Source organism: Lepus europaeus, chromosome 5 (assembly GCF_033115175.1).
Source record: "Lepus europaeus isolate LE1 chromosome 5, mLepTim1.pri, whole genome shotgun sequence".
Lineage (NCBI taxonomy): Eukaryota > Metazoa > Chordata > Mammalia > Lagomorpha > Leporidae > Lepus > Lepus europaeus.
In genome coordinates, this window is record NC_084831.1 from 101,382,265 (window position 1) to 101,401,037 (window position 18,773).

General features: G+C 37.4%; 1 protein-coding gene across 4 annotated transcripts in view; it reads left to right on the plus strand.

The window, feature by feature from the left end:
* Window positions 1–18,773, plus strand: part of NTNG1 (netrin G1) — a 396,875-nt gene that overhangs the window by 310,060 nt on the left and 68,042 nt on the right. For all 4 annotated transcript variants that reach the window (XM_062191854.1, XM_062191856.1, XM_062191857.1 and 1 more), the window contains exon 5: window positions 10,261–10,287. In XM_062191854.1, the coding sequence (XP_062047838.1) occupies window positions 10,261–10,287 (27 nt within the window). The remainder of the gene's footprint in view (window positions 1–10,260; window positions 10,288–18,773) is intronic.

The following is an 18,773-nucleotide window of genomic DNA, read 5'->3' on the forward strand; positions in this document are numbered from 1 at the left end:
AGTGCTTCCTAGTTTCTGTTTTTCCTTTTTATGTAATAAAAGAACTGAAATGACCCTGTTTTCATTTATTCTCCAGTTTAATTATCATCAATTCCATTTTTCATGTGTTATTTTCATGTCTTTTATCTGGTTGCCTGCCCTGGAAGTCCTCTAATTCATTAGTGGACTTCTAATATCATTATAATTCTCAGTTCATATTCTCTCTCTCTCTCTCTCTCTCTCTCTCTCTCTCTCACACACACACACACACACACACAAACATTCAGATAACTCTCCCTAGTGTATGTGAATCAGTTATGTAAGAAGGACATTTAGGATATGTCATACCCTAATACAAAAATACAAACCTAAGAAGTAAAATAGGAGGCACTGTAGTTGCAGAGCCTTCAAAATCAACCACTCAGTGGCCTCAAAATGTGACTCATACAGGACAACCTCTGGATTTAGCAGAATCCCAGCCAGGATTATCTTCGAATAGAAAGAGCAGTTTTTGTTCACCCCTCCCCACCCTTAAGCCCCAAAGGTGGAAAGAGAACTAGGTGGACTTCACCCATTAAAGCAGGCAAAAAAGATTCCCATCTAAAGCCACTCAGCACACTACTCAGAGAAGCCCCATCTGCTAAGACTTTTTGGGAGTCGTTGGACTTGAGAGGTCCTGCATTCTAGAGCAATTCAGGCCAACTTTTGTATGGAGTATGTACAGCCAAGGGAGAAGACTGTTGAACACCAGCACTCTGAAGAACAGCCACCCAAGTCTGCAAGACACACCAAATTCTCTATCATTTTCTCTGTAATAAGCTTGGGAAAGGTAGAGTATTAACTTTTGTAATAATATTTTGACCCATCATGCTTTTAATCAAGACCAAGTTTCCTTGAGCTCTGAAAACATATACTTGTAAAAATCTTATTTTTCTACAAAGCTTATGTTTTGTAGAAAAGACGTCTTTCCTCTCCCTGTTGATCTTCATTCTATTTTTGATAGAATTCTACTTTGAATGCCCTTTGAATTTTGTTTCTGCCTCAAAGTCATATCAGATCTGTCAAACATCCTCAGAATCATGATCCTCTTGATTTCTACTGTCCAGTTCATGAATAAAAATATTAGGTAACATCCTTTAAACTCATATGGATACAGATGCTAAAACTTAATAATCACTGTTTAGGAACCATAACTCCATAAAGGTAATATAATATCTACACATCAACTTTTTAATCTGGATTCCTTGACCCTTAAAATAATTTCATGGCCAAATCATTTAGGAAAATGCTGTACACTGTACTGGCTCTTAGATACTCACAATACCTTTTTTTTATTAAACTTTTATTTAATGAATATAAATTTCCAAAGTACAGCTTATGGGTTACAATGGCTTCCCCCTCCCAAAACTTCCCTCCCACCCACAACCCTCCCCTTTCCCGCTCCCTCTCCCCTTCCAATCACATCATGATTCATTTTCAATTCTCTTTATATACAGATACTCACAATACCTTTTTAAAAACACTTGAGAAGCCCTACTGTAAAATAACATATTTTACCCAATGTTTCCCAAATTTATTTGTTTCATGGAACACTTAATATCTTTCTATAAAACACTCTTCTGAGGACAAGCTGGTCTAAATAATTTCTTGCAGGCTTGTTATAGAAATGTCATAGAGATAGACAGAAAGCCCAGCTAGTGTGTCTGTGTTCAACATTTTACTTTTCTCCTACCTACATAGTCTAATATTCTTCAAAGAAAGAAAATTAAATTGGACTGACATTGACATTATTTGTTCAGAAATCCAACTTGAATTGTTACACAATATCTAGCGCTCCTTTGAGTGATGGAAAGTAATTTGATGCTTGTTCTATTATTTTCCCTGATATTAAATTTGCATTGACCAATTTATGTTTTCCCAGGTGTATACATGTGTGTGCCATTATTCAGACAATTTCCTCAGTGCTTTATATCCATTAGTTTGTTCTAAACTCACAACAGTCTTAGAAGGTAAATACTACCATTTTTATTTTATAAACATGGAATCTTATGATTATAGAGCAAACGTATCTTCAAGGTTTGCATTTCTAATAAGAGTGAGAGGAAGTACTTCACATTGCTCTATATTGCTTCTCAGGTTAAATTTGAGTGACTTTCTCTGTCCTCCATTGGGGTTTAGGGTCCATTTCAACACCTGTTTGAACGTGTCAGTCTTCTCTGAACCTGCCTTTACTCCTAGATCTGTTATTTCTATGTCTTCAAAGGCCAACTTCTGTTCTTCCTTTGAATTGTCATGTTCCCTTACTTCGCCTATCCTCAGCCTATGGATGTTTTTCCTTGGCATTCCTATTTACTTCCCTGATTTTAGCTCTTAGGATTATTGACTTGGTAGTAATCAACCAATTCTAGCTTTAATCTTTCTAATGAACCCAGATCATCTTTTCCCAGCTGTCTATAAAGATCTCAGAGTCATCTTGCTAGATACTAAATTCATCCTTTCCTCCTAAAGCACCATTCTATTTAATCTTTTTTGAAATTCTGCTCATTTTCATGAGTGCCTCTCAAAGCCAACTCCTCAGAGAACTTTGCCTGGACTCCCCCATGAACAATAAATTCCTCCTCTTTCTCTCTCTCTCTTTTTTTTTTTTATTTTTTTTAACTTTTATTTAATGAATATAAATTTCCAGTGTACAGCTTATGGATTACAATGGATTCCCCCTCCCATAACTTCCCTCCCACCCGCAACCCTCACCTCTCCCACTCCCTCTCCCCTTCCATTTGCATCAAGATTCATTTTCAATTCTCTTTATATACAGAACATCAATTTAGTATAAAGATTTCAACAGTTTGTACCCACATAGCAACACAAAGTGAAACATACTGTTTGAGTACTAGTTATAGCATTAAATCAAAATGTACAGCACATTAAGGACAGAGATCCCACATGAGGAGCAAGTGCACAGTGGCTCCTGTTGTTGACCCAACAAATTGACACTCTAGTTTATGGCGCCAGTAACCATCCTAGGCTGTCGTCATGAGTTGCCAAGGCTATGGAAGCCTTCTAAGTTATTGATCATGTATATAGAATTACAAAAATGAGTGACTATCTCCAACTAAAATTTTTATAATAATGATAGCTGGCTGGCACCGTGGCTCACTTGGCTAATCCTCTGCCTGTGGCGCTGGCACACTGGGTTCTAGTCCCCGTTGGGGCGCCGGATACTGTCCCGGTTGCTCCCCTTCCAGTCCAGCTCTCTGCTATGGCCTGGGAAGGCAGTGGAGGATGGCCCAAGTGCTTGGGCCCTGCACCCGCATGGGAGACCAGGAGGAAGCACCTGGCTCCTAGCTCGGATCAGCGCAGCGCACTGGCTGTAGTGGCCCCTTGGAGGGGTGAACCAATGGAAGGAAGACCTTTCTCTCTGTCTCTCTCACTGTCTAACGTTGCCTGTAAAAAAATAATAATAATAACTACTATTTATTAAGTTTCCCCTAGCCTTTTATAGCTCATTAAGTGCTTTCTGTGCTGCATCTCCTTAAAGCCTCACAATATCCCCATGGGATGAATACAACTATTAAACTATTCTACAGATAAAGAAATGACACACATAAGTAAAGTGTCCCAAGGCCTCACAGCTAATACATGAAAGAGCAAAATTTGAACCCAGATCTATATGACTACAGGAGCTAAAACATCAGCAGTTTAAGAGAGGAAACATGTTTTGTTCTTGGTCTTTACAAATGTCTAGTAATTATTAACTGCTAGTTATAATTAGTTATTCTGGTGAGTGAGTACATAACTAAACCCCTGTTATGTGCTTGTGGATATATGGGCCTCCTTGCCCTTCGCAGTTCAGCAGCTCTAACACAAGCACCTACAGGGAGAGACCACCTGAGATCTTAGAGGAAATCCAACAGGAAAAACACCCACTGGGGCTCATGGCCCACTCAACCCCTTGATGTATCAGATTGGCTGGCTAGTTTTCACAGGCTTCCCTATGTGACAGTCACTAGGATGACTTGGTCATTATTGGGTTCTGACCAAGAGCCTTCCAGACTTAGAACCCTAAATCAGGCAAGAAGTTAGAAAAATTCTTTCTCATAGGAACTTATGTGTATGATCCAAGCTGGTACACTCAAATATAAAACCAAAATACCAAGCTATTCATGCACATGGAACCAGATCTTATTTGGAGTCATACATTTTAAGGATTTTAGAATGGTAATACAGGATATATAAGAATATTACAAAAAACTCACTGCAGAATATCAGCACCACTTAATCAAACATTTATTATACTTCTGCAGCAAACTTATTATTCTCACAAAGCAGGATAAAGGCAGACTATAATTAATACCCTCATATCAATTCCAGTCCAGATTTACTGCCAAATAAGCCCAGATCTTATTAGGTTGTGCTATAGGTATGCTTTAGGGGGAAAGAAAAGTTTTCTTTTATACAAAGTTTTTGTTCCTTTTTTGTTTTTAACTTGAGGGCTGAAAGTAAGAAATTGGGGCTTACAATAAATTGAGAGATAGCATAGAATGATGGATAAGGGCCCAAAGTCTGGAATATGGCTCCTAGGTTGCAGCTGCAATTTCCATGCTAAGTGAGGTAATCTTGGGAAAATGACTTAACCAGTATGTATTTGAGTTTCCTCCATGTGTGAACTTAACCTGAGAATTGACGACTTCATCAAGTTTTTATAAAAGTTAAGGCAACTAGAATGTGTACAGCATTGAGACAAGGCCTGACACATAGTGAGCTCACAATGAAGTTAGTTGGTAGCATCATTATATTTTCCCTGAGATCTAGCACATGATCAGCAAACTTTTCCCTTGAAATCAGCAGCTTTATAGGTAGATAAATTATTGTCAAATGTCTTTTCATTCATCCATAATATGAAATAACTGTTTCTGTGCTCAGAATATTCAAGTCCTTATGACCAGTGTATTCTCTTTCCTGTAATTAAGTCTACGTGCAGAGCCAGAAAATTATCAGCAAGTTGCTTAGTGTGCAAGGGATCAGGAAATTTAAATGACTTGCATATTAATAACATCAAACTGAAACATCCCAACATATCCATCCTACCACAGAATCAGCCTTCCTAAGGCCAACAGAACGCAGAAGGTCTGGAAGTTTACAGGTTATCAAGCACACTCCCTGAGACAATGCTAGGACAGTGCTGCCCCCAGATGTCTCACGATGCTCCTTTTTCCAGGCTACCACCTTTTGGTTAGCTTGTCCTTCTCTTCCTCAGATTTGTTAATAGAGTAAGCCAAGTTAATGCCACCTCCTCTACTCAGATTATTTATATGATTTCACAGCATAATCTGTGAAGAGATTCTCATTTCCCTCACTTTCATGTTCTTGGGAGACAACACCACATCTCCTATCAACCGCAGTTTGGACCAGCGACCAGGGCTGGAAGGACATTGGAAATAATTCTTTTGGAATACAAATAAATCTGCTGTATGTTTTCTTACCGATCACCTCTCTCTTCTTCAACTGGCATTTTTTGGAGTTTAGAGCTCCCAGTGGCTTCAGTCTAGCTGTAAGGAGATCCCATCACCTACTTGATGGTTTTTTTTTCAAACCATCAATCACAACAATGGTAATTTTACCTCTCAATTTGAAGCACACTGAATCCTTATCCCTTCTGCTTCCTTCTTGATGAAAAGCTGCTGAACTTTCCATTGATTCTCCAAAGGAGTTATGGCTTTCAGCACTGCATTAATCTGCTTCTGACGACCAGGGTATTTAGTTTTGAGATCTCCATCATGTTGACTTGCTTAACTATGTACCCTTTAGTGATTTACCTGGGGAAGGGGTGCAGTAAAAATGTAAAAAGTAGCAAATATCACATCATCTCATTACATAATTCTACCAGGTTCTCTTCCCCCTAATAACAACAGAATTCCTTTAAAACAAACACTGAAATTAATGTGGCAACGGTAAGGGCTGCTACAGGAGGAACTAACTACAAAGACCTGTGCAGCAAGCATCTTATTCTTCAGGCACATAGTGGTGGCGTAATATCGTCCTTGGCTCCCTCAACGTGGTGTATTTCTCAGGCCGCCATGACACGCCTATTCTAGAAGAAGTACTAACACTAAAATCATACTGTGCATCACAGAAACTCTTGGTGAACTCCCGCTTACCTGTGCTTCATTTCCTCAGTGTGGGTTTAGCAAAGTCTCAGACAGGGACTAGAAACTCCGTGCTCTGAAGCTGAGTGTAAAAGGGTCAGCTTGGACAAGGCACTCGCATCTCTTTATGCCTCGTCTGTGAAATCAAAGGGCAGAATAAGATGACTTTTAAAATCTCTTTCAGTGCTCAATTTTATATCACTTTTGTGAATTAGCTTATCTAGTATCTTCCTTCATTTTCTGCCTTTTTATCTACCTTTTATCTATTTATCTTTCCCAAGCAATTTTGAGGTTGTTCCAGAGATAGATTGAACCAATGAAGCTTAAACTTCAGGATCCCTCATTGGACTCATTCTGGAAAAAAAAAATCCAGTTTCATATCTCATTTTATATTTTAATGTTCTTTTTATTAAAAGGGGCTTTCAGATTTATACACATCTAAACCCCCCAAAAAAATATTTACCTACTTCTGGGTGGCTTGGCAAAAAAGACAAATACAAATACAAGAATTAAATAGAAGTTGAAAAGGAAGACCAGTGGGAGCCAGTGTTGCGGCAAAGCAGGTTAAACCACCTCTCGTGATGCTGGCATCCTGACATTGGAGCAGCAGTTCGAATCCCAGCTGCTCAGCTTCTGATCTGACTCCCAGCTAGTGCACCTGGGAAAGCAACAGAAGGTGGCCCAAGGACATGGGTCCATGCCACTCTGGCGGCAGCGGCTGCTGCTGCTTCTCCCTCTTCTCTTTGTCTTTCTCCTTCTCTCTCACTCTGCCTTTCAAATAAATAAGAAAACAAGTAAATAAGTAAATAATACTTCTAAAAGAAAGGAAGGTAAAAGAAAAAGGACACAAAGAAAATAGGCCAAACACTAACACTATGCAGTTTCTCGAACAGAGCATCAAGTCGAGCCCTGAGCTCTCAGTTGCATGGAAGGTAAAGCAGTGAGGGAAATCTTTACGGTGTGTAAAACTCTTCCTCGCAGAATAGGGGAAGTATTCAAAGACAGCTAAAACATTCATTAATCCTGAACTCAGAAGCACTTCCATGGAACATTTCATAAGGGGCAAAACCAAGCTATGCCCCAAAATGATACCCTTACCATAACACAAACCTTCATGGAAACAAGCAATAAATTTTTGCTCAAATGTACATTGAGCAAGTCTTATATGTCAAGCATTGTCCCAGGCAGATACAAGAGATACAAAAACTAAGACTTGGAGTTTATCCCTCAGAGCCCTGAGGCAAACACGCAAATAATCACAAAAAACAAGTTGATAAATCCATCACGGAGGTCTGTGTCGAGCAATGTGGGGTCACAGAGGAAAGAGCAGTTAACATCAAGGATGCAGAAAAGGAAGGGAAGAAATAATATCTGAGCTCAGATTTCAAGGTAAAAAGAACCCAGCAGCTGTCACTTCAAAGGGAATCTTGAGAAAAATCTACCAGCTTTTGCCTAGACAAATCTCTTGGAGCACGATGTGCCCCAGTTCCCATGGCATATGGCACAGTCAGTGTTGTAAGACAGAATCTCATTCGCGGATATATTCCTCATGGACACCAAAGACACTCCACCTTTCAGGAAATGAGCTGTTGGCATTCATTTCTAGACCTTCCTGTCTTACTTCCTTGAGGGTTTGAAGGATTTCTTAAGGCTTCCTTGTAGTGTTTTAATGATGTAATGGATTTACTAAATTCTTAAGCTGTCTGAAGCGAACCCACAGCAAGGTATTTGGTTATTAAAATAAGGAGAATTAGGGAATAAACAACCTGTGAAAATATGTTAATGGACATCCCTTGTTGCTTAGAAATTTTCAGTTTCAAAAATCTTTACTTAAATGAGAAGCTTAAAAACATTTCCTAAGCAACTCACATTTTACAACTGTTGAACAGAAAGTAATTCATCTAGCAGCCCCTCAAAAAACCGTAAGCCACAAGATGAGGAAGAACCTGAATTTTAAGCATCCAGTGTTAGGTAATAACATCTTCATGAGGAAAATAGGATCTCATAACGGCCTAGTTTGGTGAGGTTTGTGTATTTGGAATGAACATTTCTCTCCTGCACTGGTATCCCCAAAGGAATAGAAATATTTCTGCATCTTTCTAAAGTATTCAACTGCAGCAAATACTGCATCAGTCTTGCTGGTTTGCTCTCCTTTGTGTCTGATCAAGCACCTTGCATTATGCATGGCCCTCTTATTCCAAATAAGTTTGAAAACACATGAAAAGTCTCTTCTTGCTGTCCTAACTTACATTCTCTTTGACGGATTACAACAGGCAAGCAGTTCCTTGCAATGGAGCAGGATTTTCAATCATGGGGAAATTTGGAGCTCCTGCAATTGATACTAAAATTATGATGCTGCCATCACACCTCACTCAACAGGGGATTTGCAAAGGGAGAAAAAAAAGATTCAATACCAAATCTCTGCCTTGATGCAGCTTAGATAGTCTACTGAAATATCAGGTCAGGAATTTAGTAGTCCTTTGCAGAAGTTACACTGAGCTTAAACTTCAGTTCATGGAATAAGGTAAAAATAGGGAAATGGCTTCCAGCTTTGGTTGATCCATGATCATAATTAAACTGAATCACTATAAACTCTGAATATTTAAGATATTTTTGTTATATCTAATAACTGAAATTCCTTCCAATATTTACAAAAATCATAGTAAGCCTTTATTCTTCACTCTCCTCTCCCCACTATTAAATAAGAAAATAATTCTTGATTTTAAAAAATACAAAGTTAGAAATCTCTGAGCAAATTACAGTGATTGGTTCATATAAGCAGAGGGCAGTTGTTCAAATATAAATATTAAAATAGAAGTTTAATGACTCTTATAGTTACCACCTGTTACTACACTCCAGTGATGTAGAAAACAAGCCTGAACAACTCATTAACAGCTATCATTCATTGACTACCTACCATGTGTCAGACATTTTTATGGATTATCTCATTCACTCCTCACAGCAGCCCTATGCAGTAGATATTATTAGCCCCTTTTTAAATAAGGAAACAAGTTGGGAAGCTAGGAAACTTGCTAACTTCAACACCCAACTGGTTAGTTGCGAAGCACAACTTTCACCATCTCATGTTCTCATATTGCTTCCTGAATTTAGTGGCAAGGCTACAAATCTTTGACCTTTAATTAGCAATGTCTCATGGTGATTCTTGATGAACCAGCTAAAACAATAATTGTAAAATGGATATAGCACATAGTACCTGTCATGCAATGGTCTGAGTGCTGTATGTTTTTCAATTTATATCATCCTTGCAACAATCCTAACAAGTAGAAAACTGAGCTCCTGTCACCAAGAGCATAAGCAACATGTCCCAAGTTCACAGAGTCAGGAATAACTTAGGATTCGAAGACAAGTTTCAAACTCAGATGGCCAGACTTCTGTGTCCCTGCTGTTGGCCACAGCACTATATTGCTTGGCTCAGAGTCTTAGTCTTGATACCCAACTAAAATGTCGTTTTACCAAGTCCAGCCACACTCTGAAATGGCTCCACTACTTTTGTACAACTCATGAATTAAAATGAAAGCTGAAAAATCAATGAAGTCCATGATCAATATGAACAACCTAATGTATTCCTGAATTATTCTGCTCAATTAAGTTTCTATTACAGAGTTTAATCCACATATTTGACAAATAAAAGAGGAATAAAAATGATGGTTATGTGAAATTAATCAAATAAAGTGCCAAATGATTTTCAGCAGCTAGCACAAGCATCTCATAGCACACTTTTAAAGATCTATTGCAGATAAAGATATCTTTGTATAGGTCCATACAGTATGTATTTGGTGTCTTATGCCCAGAACATAAACCTAGCTCAGCATATGTTTTGAACCACATACAAATGTCCATTAACCTTATAGGTAGCCACAAAATGTGTGAGCCTGTCACAAGACTCCCTTATACCAGCCATTGAAGTTGAGCATAATTTCCCAACTCTAATGAACCTCAGAGGTCTAGAATAAAACCAAAATGATTTCAATGCCTAGATATTTGTATATAATTTTTCAGTGTGCTAATTTCCTAATGACCTGAATGTTTTTAAATGTGCAATTTCTAAAAGTTTTATACTAATTTAAAGATGTTCTAGCTAATTGCTTTTCTTTATTGTTCTCTTTCTCTCCAGGTATCCCCAGTATTTCCAGTATCGGTAGTAAGTAACAAATCACCAAACCAAGTCTGGGCTAGCTTTGCTTTGTTGTTCAGCTCCTCAGATCTATTTTCCCAGAGTCCATTTCTGATGTAATAGAGTATTTTCTTTGTAAATTGCATTTCTATGTTGGTTTTCTGCACAGAAATGGCGAGTGCATAGTTAAAATAGTTATTTCTGTGTAACTCTTCTGTGGACATGGTGCCACAGCTTTCCTTATTTTTGTCAGTCAATAAAGGCCAGAGGTGCAGTTACTTAGGTGAGCACATCTCATTTACCAAAATATGAATAATTCTATTACCCATACTTAGTAAGAAACAAAGAATTTGAACTCTCTAGGACTAGATGTGCATTTCTAATACAATCTGGAAAAGCAGAAAATGAATACCAATGAATGCCTTGTGCATAATTATTAGGACCCAAGGAAAAAGCCATGAAACCAGGGGGAGGGGGAAGTTTTGCTAATGCATTCAACTGTTGGTTTTGTGAAGGCCTGAAACAAGCACGTTGTGATCATCAGCCTTTCTGGAAGAATAAAGGAAAAAGATCATCAGAATGTTCCTTTCTCTCTTAAACTACAATGATCCACATCTTCTTGACCACTTAGGTTTAAGTGTGGGAGAGAATATATATATATATATATAATGCAGAATTTAGGAGTTAGAGTACTAGAAATTCCTACAAGAAATATTTTTAGTAGAAATTCAAGTCATTAAAGAGAAACCCCTGTTACTCCCTCTGTCATCTATTTGTCCAGTTATCACTGCAGAGAACATTCTCCCATCTATCATGAAGCAAACTACAGCTCCTTCTCCAGGTGTGACAAATTGGCACTCTGACATCAGCCCTGATGTGCCCATTAGGAAAATACCTAATCACTTTTCAGAGCAGAACTTTACATATTTTCATATATTGCACCATTTATGTGTGCAAGCTAAAATATTGCAATAACTTCTGGATAAACTGATCAGAAATAAAGTACTCCAGAAGTGCAATTATGCACTGTAAGTCAAGAGAATTTTCACTGCAGTGCGTCCTCTCACAGGCTAGCATCATAGGTGCTATGCCAAGCTGGGTGATTGCAGTGTAAATAGCAACAGTTGGAGGATGGCAATACCAAACATCTTCCAACAAGCAACACTCTGATAATTTGGATGAAACAACATTTTGCTTCTTATAAATGCACAGTCAGGTCTTCCAAATTATAAATCAACCCAGCTTATTTAAGCTTGTGAATAGACCCGGGCACCAATTTGCTAAGAACTAGATGCGCTAAATGTCATGGAAATCATCTGCTTTGCAAATAGAAGTAGTTAGTGTTCACGTCCATTTAGATACTAACCTAATGGTACAGCGTTCTCTGTGATATTATTGCAAAGGCATCTGTTCTACAAACTTAAAAACACAAACCTTCAGTTCAGATACTCTCGTTTTACTGCTTTAGTATCTACCTCGGCATTTGCCTAACTATATGAATACCCCACAATGTGCTCATCTCAGGCCTTGACAATTGCATCTGCACATGTATCTTAGAGCCAGAAGGAACCAAAAGGAAGCAAGCTGAGACATATCATGGAGGCTGCCATATGATCTGGCCGGTCAACAGTTTCAGAAATGGATGGATGGAAAAGTAGTTCTTTGGCGCTGGGGTGTGTTTCTGTTCGGAGTGTCAATTGTGTGTTGCATGGACCCTCTGACTGTACTGCTCACTCCACATCTCATTCGGCCGCCTCCACCACATCGCCATATCTGAGCATCAGCAGATGTTGACCTTTTACACCCTCAGTCGGGAAATTCCACTTTGTTTTTGCTCTGTTTTATTTTGAATTCAGTGGTGACCTGAAAGGATGCTTTGTTGTGCCTTTGAAAATTGTGCTAACCGTTATTATCAGGAATCCAGGAAATTTAACTCTTAAAACCTGACAGAAGCCCTCTCACTAGAAGTGATAGTCTGTCCTCTGCTTCCACATGCCTCTGGCTGTTCTGCTTGGAGTGCGATTGGTGTTTTCTCAGATTTCCAGGAAACAGGATGTATGAGCTTCAAGGGGTCACCCACCATCACACATGACTAGCTTGCCTGTTGCTTGGCTTTTAAGGTAAAGAGATTTACAAAGAAACCATCAAACATGACTGTATCTTCTGGGCTGCTTTAATGGCATTCACAAGTTCCTTCTTTGTGGGATTATGAGACACTTGTTGAGTGTACTGGTGGATTCCTTTCCTCTCCAAAGGGCAAGAATTCACACATAGTTGACTCACGACCTGTTCTACAGGACATGGGAAAGGGGATTTTCAAGGTGCAAACCAGAGAAGAGGGAACGGCTTGGATTTTTAACTAAGGTTGGTTGTTTGCCAGAGCTTTCCCTTTACCCCAAAGAAGGAATCAATGAATACAATTTCACCTGCTGTACAGGAAGCTCCCATTATAACAGAAATAACACTCATTAGATTCACTCTGATCATCAAAGCATTTCTCAAGGAAAATAAATGCTGTATATTACTGATGTCAATTATTGATGTATGTAACCATAAGTTTACATACATATGCAGTACACATAATGGCTAGAGGTTTTGAATATAGATCATAGAATATCAACGCCTATATTAAGGTTCAAAAGCATGGACAGAGTGGTCATCCTTTCCGTTCATCTGCTACAGATTTTTTGAAACAAAATTCCCACTAAGGTCATTTGTACCTGCTGTTGTCTATCTATTAGGAAATAGGTTTCCCAATCATCCCAAGGATACTTGATTTAAAACTTTGTCATTTTAATGTGATTTCAGCATGGCTGAAAAGAACTGGTGATATTGTCAGCAATTAATGAATCCCAAAATAGATCTATAGCCAGTTAAGCCTTTTGATCTATGTTTTTACTCTACCTGATGTGTAGTAATTCATTCAAGTTTCTTTTTTTTAATAAAATGTATTATGCACTTAAAAGTAAACATTCACAATTTTATCCAAGTGAACATTTGTTGAAGCTGATGATCCAAATTTATTGTTGGCTCATTGTGGGTGTTTTTGTTAAAATGATAAACTAATCACTACCTCCTAACATATATTATCTTGTCCTTAGCCCTGAAGAGCAAATTATTGCACTAATTAGCTTAAACAATATATTAAAAAACAGCATAATTAGAACAGCAAGAATTGGCTGAATGACAAATAGCTTTGAGTGGATGATTATCACTTTTTATAAAAGCAGGTCAAAGATGAGTCAGCGGATAAAGGGGGACTATTCGCAAAATGAAAGATCACATCAAGAAAGATCATTTCAAAAATACTGGAATTTTAAAGTAAATAGAAATACTTCCTACCTCAAATATAAATATTGTGAACCTGATTGTGGGTTATTTTTTTAAGTTACTTTCAAAAACTAAAAAAAAAAAATGACATAAAAAGCATAGAATATTGATGAAGGTGTTGGCAGTCCACTCCCCACCCCAAATTAATAAGTTTGAAATGAAAGTTCCCTTAAGGGAAACATTGCGTTTTCTTGTTTACTCATATAATGCACATTGGTTTCATCACAGACTTAAAAATTAGTTTCTAATTTTATTTAATTGGCAGGACAATTAAACAGGGAAGTACTACCTGCAGGGATCCATCAGCCTGTTGAGCAAGCCCAGAGATGTTTTCATACTTGAAAACATTTGATGCCAGTTGGAGACCTTGTGCAACTTGTTTTCCATACAGCATCCAAATATTTTTGTAGTACCAATTTATTGTAGAAAACTGGATTGTAAGGAAAATAACAAGGTTAATCATTTTCCCACCCAAGGGTTATTAGTAATCGTGTTCATGCTATCTGGAGAGCTGTAATATATGTTTGTTTCTCTTTTTCCTTTGCTTTAATACTTCTAAATCCCCCAAATAAAAGTTTTATTTGAATTGCCCTTTAACTAATTAGGTTTTATATAACAAGGAAACAAATATCAGGCTAGTGTAGCAATATGGCAAATTGCATGGTGTGCTACATTAATTTTGAACTGTTTGCTGATGTTCTAGAAAGCAAGCTAATGTCCCAGGTGAAGTGCTTTTGGGACTGTTTTATCACATACCCAGTATCCTCATCACAAATTCATTTCATATTTGTGTAACTAGCATTTCACTTTCATGAAACACCTTTGTGTCTACCCTAAAATTGAATGAACATTAGGACATAGCTGCCTTTTTAATCCTCAAAGGCAAATCAAATATCCCAGTGTACAAGTGGGAAAGACTTTCCTACTTTAAAAAAAAAATCCAAGAGATTTACCAATCTTTCTTGACCACAGCAGCCCACCTTGAAAATATTGACTTCTTCGTGTATTAACCTCTTCCCAGGTGAATGTCAAGCCACTTTTTAAGTGTGAGCTGATATCTCTGCCTTTGCTAATTATTTCTGTGGGGTCTTGAAGTACCTAGATGAGCTGAAGATTTGTCAAGTTCTCCCAAAGGACCACCAATGAAATTTTGCATATGTTATCTGTGAATTCCCACAACATAGCAGTCACTTCAAGGTATATCAGTTGAAGTCTTCTTGGACTATCAATGGAGGACTATCCAACTAACTACTCTACTTCCTGAGAAAAATTCAAGTTTTTTGCTTGGAATTGTTAAGGAGATGGTTCCATGCAGCTCCTGAAATCCACTTTACAAACCCCAACTCTTAAGTCCCAGAGTGGCCAAGAAACATGCCCAGTATAATACAGCCAGGAATGCCTAGCCAACTCCAAAGGCTACACTCATAACATTTAACCAAGGAGAAGAGATTAGAAAAGAAAGATTATTGACTGCTACCCCAGACTCTTTCCAATCCACTACACTGCAATTTAAAAGATCTATCCATATCCAAACCGACTTGTTTTTGTACAGGTAACTACAGAGTCCTGGAGAAAAATAGAAGCTCATTTTCCAGTACCTTGCTGTGTTGTCATCATCAGAACTTACAAGCATAGATTCTTGGAGGGTGGGGGATTGTAATTCTCCCTCTCCCATCAAAATATGCCCTTCTACCAAACACCTTCAAACTACTACAGAAGAGGAGAAATGTTTAAATGTCAGACACACCATAAAACATGAAAAAGTCCCCAAAATTATCTATACAAGATGTGAAACATGCTTGCACATGTTGTATGACAGTAAATCAAACTGTTTCCTTTATTGATATAGTTGTGTATAGCAAGTTAAACTCTATGTGCCATTTCAAAGAGAGACCTATCAGGATCACATTAAACTCTCTCTTTTTACCCCCAGATAAATGATGTGCTTCTGAGGGTAGGCAGCAAGCTGTGAAGATGGTAAAATTACCTCCAAGGCTCCAGAATTTTCTCCTGGAGAGCTTTGGGTTTCTTATAGATTTCTTTCCAGGCAACAGTAATGCTATTTCAATATTCCTTGAGAAATCAGAGCAATGGCTGTGGTTTTTATCTACATCTGACACTCTCCTCCAATGCCTGGAAGAAGGCAGAGTTTTAATGAAAACTCTCTCTTGCCTCCTTTCAGTGTTAACTTTTCATGTCGTGATGGTGCCCTGTTTCTCACAAGGCGCTGTGCTTTAGAAGCAAAAAAATTACATAGACATTAGTGTTGTTAGAAAAGTTAAAGAGTGGCTCATCCAACTTCATCATTTGAGAAGGTGACAAAGACTTCCTTGGGTTGTAAAGCACCTGGACAGTAGCTGGAGCAGGATTCCAGCTCAGTGTCCACTTTCCAAACCAGGATTCTTTACAATCTACCATGACATTAGAATTCACCCTCTCATTGCTTCTTGGCCTTTTGGCTAAAATCAAGTGTAGAATTCACCCTCTCATGTTTAAATGCCTAAAGCAGGAGATAGTGGTAGACTAAAAACTATAAACTTTCCCTTTTGTAGGGAACCATGATCATATTTTATTCTATCCTTAGAGCTGTCCAGCATGCTTAGTGAATACTATGTGTGGTGGAAGACAACTTAATATTCTAAAGCAACCCTACCTCTAAAGCTTTCTTGATATAAATAAAATGGTTTCTGCTTTCTGCTTCAAGCTTGCTTTTCAGCTTGATTCACTATGGCGTGAGCACTAGCTGACCGGGTTTAGCAATTCTAACATGGTTCCCTCCAATTTACAGTGTAGAGAGTTTTCCTTCGGGCTTAGAGGAGAAAAAAAAATTTTTTTCTCCTAGGACTTCATTTTTATAACAGGAATCTCAGTTTTTCTGATTCATGAAAATGGATTTCAAGTATCTCCACTAAATTGCCATATAACAGTTTCCGAGGAGTTCGTAACAACAAGAACAAAATTTAAAGGAAATATATAGCAGATTATTAGTCTACACTGATGTGCTTCTAAATCAAAACTCAGAAACTAACATTTTTGTATCTTTAAAGGTTAAAAATAAAATGTTTCCCACAATATTTAAAATAATTCTATTGTTTTCTAAGCAGTAAAATTAATTGATATCTCCCATAGAACTAGCTTATTCCCTAAAGTAAACCAGATCTTAAGTAAATGTTTTTGCATATCAAAATCACTTGCTTTGGGAACAATTAAGATTGCAAAGAAATAGAGGGAGCTCATTATTTTATCTACTTCAAGTCAGTCAGAACTGTTTATACCACAGTAATATGATTTTTATTAAGACCATAACCACAAATAGAGTAAGAGCTATCATTTATTGAATACTCACTACAAGGCCAAGCATTAATTCATTCACTCTTGACAACAACCAGAAGCAAGTCATTGTCATTACTTGCATTTTACACATGAGAAAATTATGTACAAAAAAGTTAAGGAACTTGTCCGAGTGCTGAGGTCTATTTACATGCGCTATGTCTTAAATAAGTTTCTCTTATGTAGGTACTTGGGTTTTCAAATTACATCTATGGAAATCCTTAAAAGTAACAACAGAATAACTGCATCTAATGGGTCTTTAAGATACTATGTTCATTTTTGAAGGGACAGTTGTAAGGTATGTCATTTTGATCTCCATACTCCATACATAGGCAGCTCAGTTAAGGAGATCAAGATAAATTTGGCTTATTTACCCAGATGAATGAGACCAGAATCTGTTTCCATAAAACATTATCCCTGAATGGTTGGCCATGTACAAACATAACATTGATCCCTTTCATCTCCTTGAGAATAATTCCTCAACTCCAGTTTGGATTTCACTGTGCCAGTGGAAAGGTCCACAGTAGAGGCATACGGCAGTAATTCACCCTACACACAGGGAGCTCTCCAGAAGGCCTATGCAGAAGTGGTTAAAGGCTAAAGCTTGCCTCCACGACTGTTTGCCTTGTAGCAAATTATCTTCACATTGGCCCAGAGACTTATCCTACTTTTGCAAACAGAAACGATACCTCAAAGAGGCAATACCAATACTTTTTTTCCTATTTACAATTTTATTCTCACTTAAAACAAATAGCCTATTGGCTAGCTAGGAATTCTCATATTTTTCTGCAAAGACTTTCTTTGGATAAGAATATGCTGAGACAGGGTCTCAATTATGCTATTAAAATAGGCTCCAATGTGCCTAATTTATTTCTGGGAATTCAACACTTGTTAGTAATATTTGTTGACTATTTCCTACATGCCAGTAATTACAAAAGTAAAATGAAAGTAATTGACAAATTTAAGTTGATTGCTCACTTGGCCTGGCAATTTTAAAACAAAATAAATGCTTTTTAAATGCACATGAAACAGTAAGTTTAAAAATCTTGTGATGACCAAATATTCAAATGTGTATGGGCAGACAGTTTCACAATATAGGAGTTTAAGGGCCACACATTTCGATACCTAGTTTCTCAAGTCAATATTTTTCCTCTCAAAGAACATGCAGAACACACACAATTTTTTCCCACTGGAGAGATCTAGATCTAGATACAGATATAGATATAAACATATAGATATAGATGTATAGATACAGATATAGATTACATCAGGATCTCCATATAACTGCCAGTAGTTCTCAGTTTAAATATTTCAGAAAGGTTAGGCATCCTACATAAAAAAAAAATTTGAGAATTATATTCCCAGGCAAAAACAAGGGCTTCCCCAGCCCAAGAAAATATCTTACGTACAGAGGAATTTTCATTCTAGATAGGTAAAAGTTTGCAACTAAAGTGTGTATCTTGAAAATTCCATACAAGTCAACTGGCTTTAACAATTCAAAAGCAGAATGACTAACATTAATTTTTAAAATACATATGATTCTTAAAGTAGAATCTCAACATTCTCAGGAAAAAAAAACCATAAAACACTAAGAAAACAGCTATATAAAATGTAGACATAAATAAATATTTAACAGAATATGGAACAATAAAATTTAATTTATGGTGTTAATTTTTTCTGAACTCATTTCTGCACTGACTTAATATGAATTATTGTCTTTAGTTTCTTGGTGAAGCTTAGCAAAATAACAAGTCATATGATTTCATTCATATCACAGAGACAAACACATCACTAAATAGTTGAACTTAGAAACATGATCACCCCTTACAAGCTATCTTTCCTCCACTACAGAA